Source organism: Nicotiana attenuata, unplaced genomic scaffold (assembly GCF_001879085.1).
Source record: "Nicotiana attenuata strain UT unplaced genomic scaffold, NIATTr2, whole genome shotgun sequence".
Taxonomy (NCBI): domain Eukaryota; kingdom Viridiplantae; phylum Streptophyta; class Magnoliopsida; order Solanales; family Solanaceae; genus Nicotiana; species Nicotiana attenuata.
In genome coordinates, this window is record NW_017674230.1 from 36696 (window position 1) to 47120 (window position 10425).

Genomic DNA, 10425 nt, shown 5'->3' on the forward strand with positions numbered 1-10425 from the left:
CATTGGAACTATTTTTGAGTTATGGAAAAAAACTAATGCATAGACAGAAAATAGAAAGATTTAAAGGAAAGAAATAAATAGCAATAATGATGAGGTTTAAGTGAAGGAAAAAATATAACGGAAAAAAGTATAGAAACGTTTTAGGAAAAGAGATGAATAGTATATTAATGATGAAATAAATAAATAAATAAATAAATAAGGAATACTTAATTGTTAGCAAATTTTAAATGCAAAAATAAGGAAAAATGTGTAAAATCTAAGAAAAAAGATAAATGTGATCCTTGGCCAAAGAAACATGCCACATCATCTTTTATTTTCCCAGCTTTATTATATATATAGATTATGTCAGAGGACTCTTTCATTTAAAAACTTTTAATGAAAGAGAATGCCAAACATTCAAGGAAGCTGCAAAGGGTTACTAGAATCGTAGTTATAGAGCATGGGCAAGAGCGCTGACAAATATGATTTACCTAAACTTGATCAGGGTCGAGATGATAATGTTGCTCGGAATGCAGAATGCAATGAAATTATTGAAGGAAAAGTTTATACAAATACTTGAGGAAGATTTCAACGCACCATTAAAACTAAATCCTAAACAAGAGCAAGCTTTCAAGACTATATTGCAAAGAGTTAATCTGGTAGAGCTGATTGTTCTTTGAAGAAGGCCCTGGAGGAACTAGAAAATCATTCTTATATCGTGCATTAAATGTAAATGTCAGATCAAGATGCATAATAGCGTTATAAAATAATATAAGTCGTGTCCTACAACTCACTCTAGATTCAACATATCTCTTCAAACAAGTAAAACAACCATCACAAATATGTCAAAGCAGAGTGGTGGTGCTAAATTGATAAGAAATCAAAGTTGATAATCTAGGATGAAGCGCATATGATAGAGTGTCATACGATCGAACCCGTTGATTGGAGCTTCAGAGATGTAAGGGATGTCAATGAACCATTTGGTAAAAAAGTTATATTTTTTAAGGTAATTTCTAGATACTACCAATAGTTCTAAAATCGACGAGAGCAAAGATTGTAATCATACTTATGTTCTTAAATGAAAAGGATTCAGCTGACAAAAAATTTGAGAGCAAGGACATATCCAACATTCAACGATTTCTTGCTTCGTATCAAAAATGGAGAAGAGCCTATAATAAAAGATGATTTGTTCCTCCGTCTAAAATAATTAGTTATCAAGCCCCAAGATGATACTATTGGTGAAGATTGCTTAATAAGGATCATTAAGAAAATAACTATCTCAGCCAGAATAATAAATGTGTTATCAACTAAATGAGATGATGATTGCCAAGTTCCTTGGTAAAAGAAAAATAGTTTTCAATTTCGACTCAGTAGAGGATGATATCAACAATTACTACCAAGAAGAATACTTAAATACTTGAACACGAAATGAGCTTCTATCATACATGTATCTTATCAAATTCATTATTTCTTATGTATGTTAGTGTCATATATGTATATAATAGACAATGTTAAAATTGATCTTTCATTGTGTACATGTTTGATCTTAAAAAATATGCCTACCATGTTAATGAGAAACTTAGATCCATCAAATAGCTTATGTAATGGTATATAGAGGTTTAAATAATAATATCATACATGCAAAAATCTATTGAAAATGCACTTCCAAGCATGTATTTATCTCTAGAATTTAACTTTTGCCTCCAGAAAATGAAAGATATCCTTTAAATTTGTCCGACAATAATTTGTAATATACTTATGCTTTCTAATGATCGGTGACGAAGCCAGAAATTCAATAAGAGTGTTCAAATTTTGAACACCTTTGCCAGTGGGCTATGCAACAGTGTTCAAAGTCTATTTTTAATCAAACAAGTAATATTTTACCTTATACATAGTATAATTTTTGGTCGAAGGGTGGTCAGTGGACCACCCTTAGGCCAACCTAGCTTCGCCCCTGCCAATGACAATAAATAAAGAACAAACGTAAACAATCCCAATCATTGTATCGTATTTACCGCAATATTTTTTCGTACGGACAATTATATATTGTACTTTCAAAAGAAATATTAACATCGATAATAAGATTTTGGTGATGAGGGAACAATCAACGTTCAGAAGGAAATATACGCAAAACACATCATCTACAAATAAGTCTTAGGTAAGTATCATTTTTCAAACTATAACTCCATAGCGATATTATCTAAATGTATGACTAAATTGATCATTTTGCAGGTTAAGATAATGTTCAATTGTATTATGCTAATGTAATAATATTTTTTGATATTTAAATGCACGTTTATACAAACTAGTTGTAATAATTAAAGTACTATGTACTTTCGCCTACAAAATTAAGAAACGGTAAACGTAACTCGTAATTTGTTACTTTTCCCTACACGTACTCGTCCCCCCCCCCCCCCCTACACGTACTCGCCCCCCCCCACCCCCCCCACCCTCCTGTCCCCCCCGAGCCATGACTCAACCAACCAATGACTTAGCGCAGAAAATATAAAAAAATAACTGAAGAGGAGTGAGAATGAGCAAAATAGCTCCATAATCCAATTTTTTTCTTTTCAAATTTGTTTTAAATTGGGTAAAGTAGGGTTTTAATTTATCACTTTCTCTTCACCTGTGTACACTTCTGAGTTATTTTCCACAAACCTTAGTATTCTCTTTGTTGTTTTTAAAACCTAGATTTTGTTTTATTTTACAAAATCTTGGTTATTTTGTTTGAAAATTGGGCAAAGAGAAACGTGTGACATTTTGGGGGGATTGAAGAAATTGAGGAAATTCGATTCACGGGTCAATGGGCATGATGGTTGATCCGGAGAGAGTGATATTCGATATAAGCTCTGACGAAGAAGTGGGCGGCGACGGCGGAGGGAGCGATGACTATTCGTGGATAATGGAGCTTTTGGATGAAGGGGATGGACGCAAAAAGGACGATTCTTCTGACGATGTGGTGATAGTGGGGGAAGTTATTATGAACCCATCGAAGCAAAATTTGAAGTCTGTAAGTAATGCTACTGCTAAGCCTGACGATGATGACGATGATGATTGTGTGGTTTTGGAGGAAGACCCAGATAAGCCTGTTGAAGTTGAGAACGAGAGAGGTGGTGATGATTCTGATGATTTGCTTGTTGTTAGCGAAAAGGGTCAGGTAATTTTTTTTATTTTTTATTTTTTGCAAAGATAGCAACTTTTTTTTTGTTTTGTTGATATTTTCCCAATTGATGTTTTTTTTCGTTTTAGCTTGCTTAATTGCTTCTTGTAGTGTATTGACTTAGTGCTGGCAAGTTCTAGTTTTGTAACAAAATGGCAAAGGAAATAAAATATAAAAGAAGATGGAAAGATTATGACTGTGTAGTGTTCCAAAAGAGCTGATATTTCTGATTTTACAGTTAGAATTTTTGCTATTAGCTTCTAACATTTGCCAGAAATTTATTTTGGTGATATGGAAGAATCCTCTAATCTGTGAATGAACAGAAAAAGAAATTTCTCCATCTAAAACCCTATTGAAGTTCACTAGCTTTCAAACACATAAAGATCTTAAATTGAGATACCTCCTTATACATATGTCATAAAAAGGCTACAAAGAAAGGCGTAAAGGTAGAAAACGGGGGAGGGCGGGTCACTAGGCGGAGAAAATGAGTGGGTAGCTTCATCATCTTGCCTAAGTAATAAAGACTGGTTAAGGGATGTGCTTATTAAATAAAAGACTTGTTATGGGACTTGAAACAAGAAAGAGAAACTAGAGTGAAAGAGAGAAATCTAGAGAGAACCTAGAGAATTCTTACTTGATGATTCTTATGTTACAAAGCACACCTTAATCCTATACAAAACCTAGAAGTTTGTGTGAATGTAATAAATTATTGGGGCTATACTTTTGTTGTGATTATTCATTCCTTGACTTTGGTTTTTTTTTTTTATTAGGTATTTTTGACTTTTTGACTTTACCATTAATCTCCATGTGGGTGAGCTTATCTTCTTGACCTTTATACATGTTATCACTTATTCGATGTGGATGTCTTCTAATACTCCTTCTCAAGTTAGAGCGTAACAATATAGGCTCCAAGTTTGGGCACCTGTGCTCGATTCTTGGACCTCGGGGTGCTTTGGTAAACATGTCTACAAACTGATCATTTGAAATAACAAAATTGGTAGATAATCTTAGAGTAGTATTTTCTTACGTATAAAATGACAATTGATCGCAATGTGTTTTAGTTCTTCGGGAATTACTGAATTATACACAATGCACATTGCAGTTTGATTGTCACAAAACATTTCCTTTTCTTTAATTTTTCAAATTTTAACTCGAGTAACTGCTCGACCACCTAATTTCACATATTTCCAAGGTCATAGTTCTTCTATACTTTGCTTTGAACCACATTTTGCGTCTTACTTCTTCAATAGATTTACGTTCCGCCATTTAATACGGTGTAGCTGCACATGGACCACCTGTCAGATGGAGATCCGACCTATCCTCCATTGGCGTAATAGAAAATTTTGTTGGTTCCTTGATCATTGTATAAAAGTATATGGAAGGATTCATACCCCAACATCCCGTGACTATCATTTAGGATCTTGTGGAAATTGACTAACGACACTGACTTCAGATGAAATATCCGGGCAATATTTTGATTTCCCTACTAATTACTTATGGTGTTCTGGTTCTGATACGGGCTCCCCTGTTCCCGAAGTGTGCTCATTGATCGTCAGTTGGTCATACTAGTTTTATCCAAAATCTAGAGGAAGAGATGAATATATTCTAGTTGGACTGAACAATGTCTATGCTGAGACGAAATTTAAGCCTCCTAATTTCTTGGTTTGAAAACGAGTACAGAGCTGACTCTTTAGCGCCTCAATCTCTTTTTGTTCATCTCTAGCTCTAACAACCATATATGACAAGGTATAGACTCAAACCCTGTCCATAGTGTCAACGAAATGAAATGATCCAGTTTACTAAGGACAAATCCAGATTGATGACTGCAGAATTGAAGTGTCCAAACTATGCTCGTGAAGATTGTGGACATAAAGATGATCGACGAAGTTGACATGCTAAACCAGACTATCTTAAACAACAACAAAAGGTGTTAGCTCATTTATAGACTTCTTCCTCTAAGCCACCATGCATGTTTGCTATCAAGTTGATAAACATGCTAATGTCTCATGGCAGCCACAGATACGAATGCTCATAGATACAATCTTAGCAACGGGATAGAAATAGACATCATCCCATCCATAAACTTGAGTGTATTCTTCGTTCAAAAGATTAACCTTGAGCTGATCAACTTGTCCATTTGGCCTAATATGTATTGCTATGTTCAGCCGGTAATGGTACTAATTCAAAGACTTATTCGCATATAAAGCAGGTGTTTTATCAACAACTTACATCATAAAAAAGGCAGGTGTTTTATCAATCATCACATGTTTCCATTTGGGCACTTGTAAACCTAAAAATAGATGAAGAAGATAACGATGGAAGCTTAAGAAGATATAAGTGGGGAGAGGGTTACGAGCGGAGCAAATACTTTTCTTACGGCATAGAGAAATCATATGTCAGCGCAATCCTTGTTGAAATAGGCGCCGATAAAGACACTACAAGATTGATCCTTGCGCCATGTAAACGAAAACCTGATATTTAAGTAGAGAAGGGTAGAGCGGCAGACCCATCATCCCCAAGTTCTGAGGGTTGCGGTTGGTCTTAAGGGTTGGACGAATTTCTCGGTCATCTAAAAAGAAAAACCCTAATCTGACACTAACTTGACTCAGAATCCATTCATTAGTATGAACAAGTTCAAATCGATATGCACGATTATTAATTCATCTGAGAGAGGATGTGTTTTTTTCCCCTTCAAGCTGGCAAGGCTCACTAGAAGAGACATTCACTGAAGTTTTGAAAGATGTGAATGTCCACGACTATGGATAAGTGGAGGAGGGAACATCAGTGGCCGCGCATGGAAGATGAACTAGCCGAGAGAAGTAAAGCCCTTGTCCACTCACGCCTCCATATCATACCTTGTTCCTGTACAAGAACATATGTGTTGCTAAATTGATAGAACAATCAAAGTTTTTGGCAAGTTTACTGATTTTAGAGTTTTAGGCTTCTGAATAAAAAAATCTAGTAGGTATGAGACAAAGAGTTGGTGAGGCAAGAGACTTGAGTTGACTTGTTTGTGCCACATAGGTGATAGATGACTCCTTAGCTGCGCTAAGTTTAGGAACTTATCTTAATTAACACTAGTAATCATGGTGGTCTGATTCCTTAAAGGATTTTGATTTTCTATTTGGACCACAGTTGCAGCACTAGAAGACAACACCATATGTAGAACATGTGTTTTTGATATTTCCTCTACCGAAGTGGGTGCAGTTAAATGGATTCCCTTAAGGACGGGGTCCTTTATCTCGACAAGAAGCTTCTATCATTTATCTGGTGGGAAGTCAGGTCAGAGGTCTCCATAATGCTGGCTCAAGCCTCAGTGACTTTAAGGTTTATGCTTCAAAGAGACAAGATCAGAATGGACAGATAAATAACATATACCATGGAATGTCTATCATGTTGCTTCTTCCATTTATATATTTGGCAGTGAATGCCTGAATGGCATTGATGAATTGAACTGCACCCTTACCTGTTTATTATTCCCGGTATGTGTGGACATATCATCATCTCTCTAGTTGAACCCTGGAAATTCATAAAGGACATTGTCATACTGTTGGATTTCACTTATATACAACATTTTGTAATATTCCAACCCCTGTAATGAGGAAATTGTATACAAGGTAGGCACCTTACATCAGTTAGGATTTTGTCCACTCTTGCCATCTCTCTCTGCTATAAACTGTGTTTCTCACAAAAAGTCAAACATTGAAGCTTGGTTAACTTTTAACTGTACCATTTCCATGTACGTTCCCTTAGGAAGTGAAACTGACTGAGTGATAGTAGTCTCCCTATCACGTTAGCTAGATGGGTGAATCAGAGCATACCATGGAATTACGTGATTCGATGAATAACTTTATTTTAGACTTCCCCGTCCCCCCCTTACCCCCCCCCCCCCCCCCCCCCCTCCCCTTTTTTTTTCCCTCTCTCCCTCCCTCCATACAATGATCACATATTTATTTTTACCTAAGTATGACAAAGGACATTTTCAACAAGGTAACCTTAAATCAATTCGGGTTTTGACTGCCAAACCTCTCGACTTTTTCTTTCCTCGATATGAATTATGTGGATAAGGTTACATCCCCTGCCCCTGTTCGGCAATTTTTCCATTCTGGAGATGAGATTGTCTGCACCTTTATCTTAGTAAGATAACCCATGTAATTTGGGGAATGACCAATACATAAGTCATGTCTTACCTTGTCCCTCTATCGAGCTTGCTTAACTTGTAGTCGATACTGAATAGTTGTTTATGCAATAGTTCACCTGCATGGTCTTTCCACATGATGAAGGCTGGCTGTGTCCACTATGAGCATGCACAAAGACACATTGATGACTTATTCAATGGCTAATGCACTTAATGTAATCAGCAACATTGCAATTTTCTGCGGAGTAAGAAGTGCCAAATGGAAAATTCTCCTTGTTTGTTCCATGTACATTTTTACAAAATTTATTTTTACAATTGTCCAATATATGACTTACATTCTTTCGCTTGGGAGTTTGGAGGTGTTTTTCTGCCATTGATTTCTTCTGCTTGTCTTACTTTTTTCAGATTGCCTGCAGAGATTATCCACATCCGCGACATCTTTGTGCTAAATTTCCCTTTGGTTCTACTCCACATGAAAGGCACTGTGATCAGGTAATTATATCCTTTGTTTGAAGTCCATTTTTTGTGCAAAAATTTGTAATTTGATCACTATTCTCTTAATTTCAGTGCCATTGTTACGTTTGTGACACACTTGCTCCATGTGTCTACTGGTGCACTGGTGTTGCCCATTGTCATGCTACTGACAAGGAGAAGTATTGGAAATCACAGAGACAAAGCACAAGGAAAATTGATATAGCACTTTTATCAGTCCCTCCAGGCCCTAATACTTCAGTATCTGTTCACCCACCTGTATCTAACCAAGCTCCAGGTTTGGTTTGGAGATCACCTAATTATCCGCCACAGAACCAAAGAATTAGACAAGCCCCAATTCGTCCTTGTTCTATGTCAAGCAGTCCTGGGTTACCGAATTTAGCGAGACAGCAACTTACTGATCTTAGAGACAAATTTCATAGCCATGTTGTCTCCCAACAGTTGCGCAATGCAAGCATTAACGTTAGTCCAAGGGACAAAAGGCACAATGTTAGTCACACGGGTCCCCAGTTTTTAACTATCCGAACAGCGTTCAAAAGGGCAGGGTCATCTGGACAGGCTTTGGCAACTGGTAGATCGGGGTATAATTCATCCAGTGCTAGTTCTGTGCCTCAATTTGGTGGAACTCATTCTTCAGTGGCTAGGTGGCAAGAGCATTATGGCAGGGTGCCTGTAGGCTCGAATAAATATCTTGCTTCCTCCCAGCCCAATGCTGGTATACTTGGTGCTAGTTCTGTTTCTTGCCAACGTCAACTAAATCAACTACATAAGCAGCCTGGTCTTGCACGTGCCTCTGCAAATTATGTACCAACGGAACCAGAGATACGCTCTCAGCCCAATGCTGAGATACGTGGTGCTAATGCTGTTTCTTCCCAACATCGAGTACATGGGCAGCCTGCTCTGGTGGGTGTATCTGCAAATTATGCACCAATGGAGCCTGCGATACCGTCTCAGCCCAGTGCTGGCATAGCTGGTGCTAATCCTGTTTTTGTCCAACCTCAATTACATAGGCAGCCTAGTCTTGTGGGTGTATCTGCAAATTATGCACTGATGGAACCTGAGATATCCTCCCAGCCCAGTGCTGGCATGCTTGGTGCTAATGCTGTTTTATTCCATCCTCAATTACCTAGGCAGTCTAGGTTTGTGGATGCATCTGCAAATTATGCACCAATGGAACCTCAGATACCCTCTCAGCCACAAGTTAGTGTATATGCAAATTCGGCGTCTTCGGAAGCTCCAGCATTCTCTCTACCCTATGCTAATTCATCACCTTCTCAACATCACTTATCTACACTTCCTAGTGTTCTAAGTGAATTTGAAAGTCTTATTTCATCTGAAAATGCAGTATCCTCCCAGTCAAAGGTGGGTAATATGTACAATAACCCATTATCATCTGAAGCCCAAATGTTCTCTCAACCGTATGCAGCCGGAAACTCTACTAACAATTTGCCTCAGCAATCTTCGGTGTCCCAGTTGTCCAATCAGCCAGATGATGGAACCTCATCTAGAAGTTCAATCCCCTGCAATGGCCATTTGCCTTCCCCTGCTTGGACAGGAAGCGCCTCCGGAAGCAGGCACGAGAACACTTCTGCTTGCCAACCTAAACTATGTAGACAGCAAATTTCATCATCTGATAGCCAAAGTACTTCCCAACATGGATATCAAGGCGAAAATGCTTTTGTTCCAAGTTTCGAAGATTTTGACTTTGGTTGGGAAACACATGTTAGCCAAACTAACAATTTGGGTAAGGTATATAATCCTAACCCTGGAAAGTCAACGGAGGTAAGCAGATTTTCTCAGTTAATTGAAAGCACACCCGATTTGGACGTTCAGTATGATGATTGATTATTTTCTGGACCTTCAGAGGCACCAGTTTCCACAGGATTCAACATATTGTCCCCTGAAGCTCCTCCTGTAGATTCTGGATTCTTTGTTGACTTTAAAATGTTGGAGGAATTCTTGATGAAACATGGCCTTTTCGTTCCTTCAAAGTTTTTTGAAAACAAAGTTAGGAATGCTTCTCCCCTCTAAGGGTAGAAGAGTACATATGGTTTAAAGAGGTAGGGTTAACGGGTTAAATATTCTTTTGGTGTAAACTGCTTTGCATCTGAGAGACCAATTCCATTCACCTGTACATGGTAGTACTAATTTCATATGTAAAGCTATATTAATAGCCAGATGTTTTCACCAAAAACCGACTCCAATGAAGAGATGATGTACAATTGTCAATTTTTATGGATATCAGTGCTTGGCTTAGACCTGATTGGTTTTGCGGCTACTGGTTTTTAGCAGTTTTGCATTAAGATTTCACCTGAACATGGTACTAATCTTATGTAAAGCTATCTTAATAGCAGTTTTGCAGCTATTTTTACCAAAAATACCAGTGCTCGACTTGGACCTCGCTGATTTCATTTGCTGCCAGTTTTGTAACAGTTAAGCATTCTTCTTTTGTCTGACGGTGAACGTGATATGGCGTCATCTGTCTAAGCTCTGATGGACATTGTTCCATGGTAGTTGTGCTAGTGTGAGGTAGCAGGCAGTGGCGGAAGTATTATTTTCACAAAGGAGATTCTAACAATTATAAAGGTAAACACGAGAAAAAGCTAAGGGGTTTCAACATCTTATATATGTACATGGTGAAAAATATTTGACCTTA

At 37.6% G+C, this 10425-nt stretch overlaps 1 protein-coding gene across 1 annotated transcript; it reads left to right on the forward strand.

The window, feature by feature from the left end:
* The first annotated feature begins 2490 nt into the window (after nucleotides 1-2490).
* Nucleotides 2491-10032, forward strand: LOC109218246. The gene is made up of 3 exons (XM_019382600.1): nucleotides 2491-3136; nucleotides 7683-7769; nucleotides 7845-10032. The coding sequence occupies exons 1-3, from the start codon at nucleotides 2783-2785 to the stop codon at nucleotides 9612-9614; spliced, it is 2211 nt and encodes a 736-aa protein (XP_019238145.1). The 5' UTR covers nucleotides 2491-2782; the 3' UTR covers nucleotides 9615-10032.
* Nucleotides 10033-10425: the final 393 nt, after the last annotated feature.

Excerpts from the sequence above, each read along its gene's own strand:
- LOC109218246 (XM_019382600.1), top strand. The coding sequence starts at position 2,783 with ATGGGCATGATGGTTGATCCGGAGAGAGTGATATTCGATATAAGCTCT. Across the intron at positions 3,137-7,682 it reads TTGTTAGCGAAAAGGGTCAG|ATTGCCTGCAGAGATTATCC; the intron begins GTAATTTTTTTT and ends TACTTTTTTCAG. Across the intron at positions 7,770-7,844 it reads ATGAAAGGCACTGTGATCAG|TGCCATTGTTACGTTTGTGA; the intron begins GTAATTATATCC and ends TCTTAATTTCAG.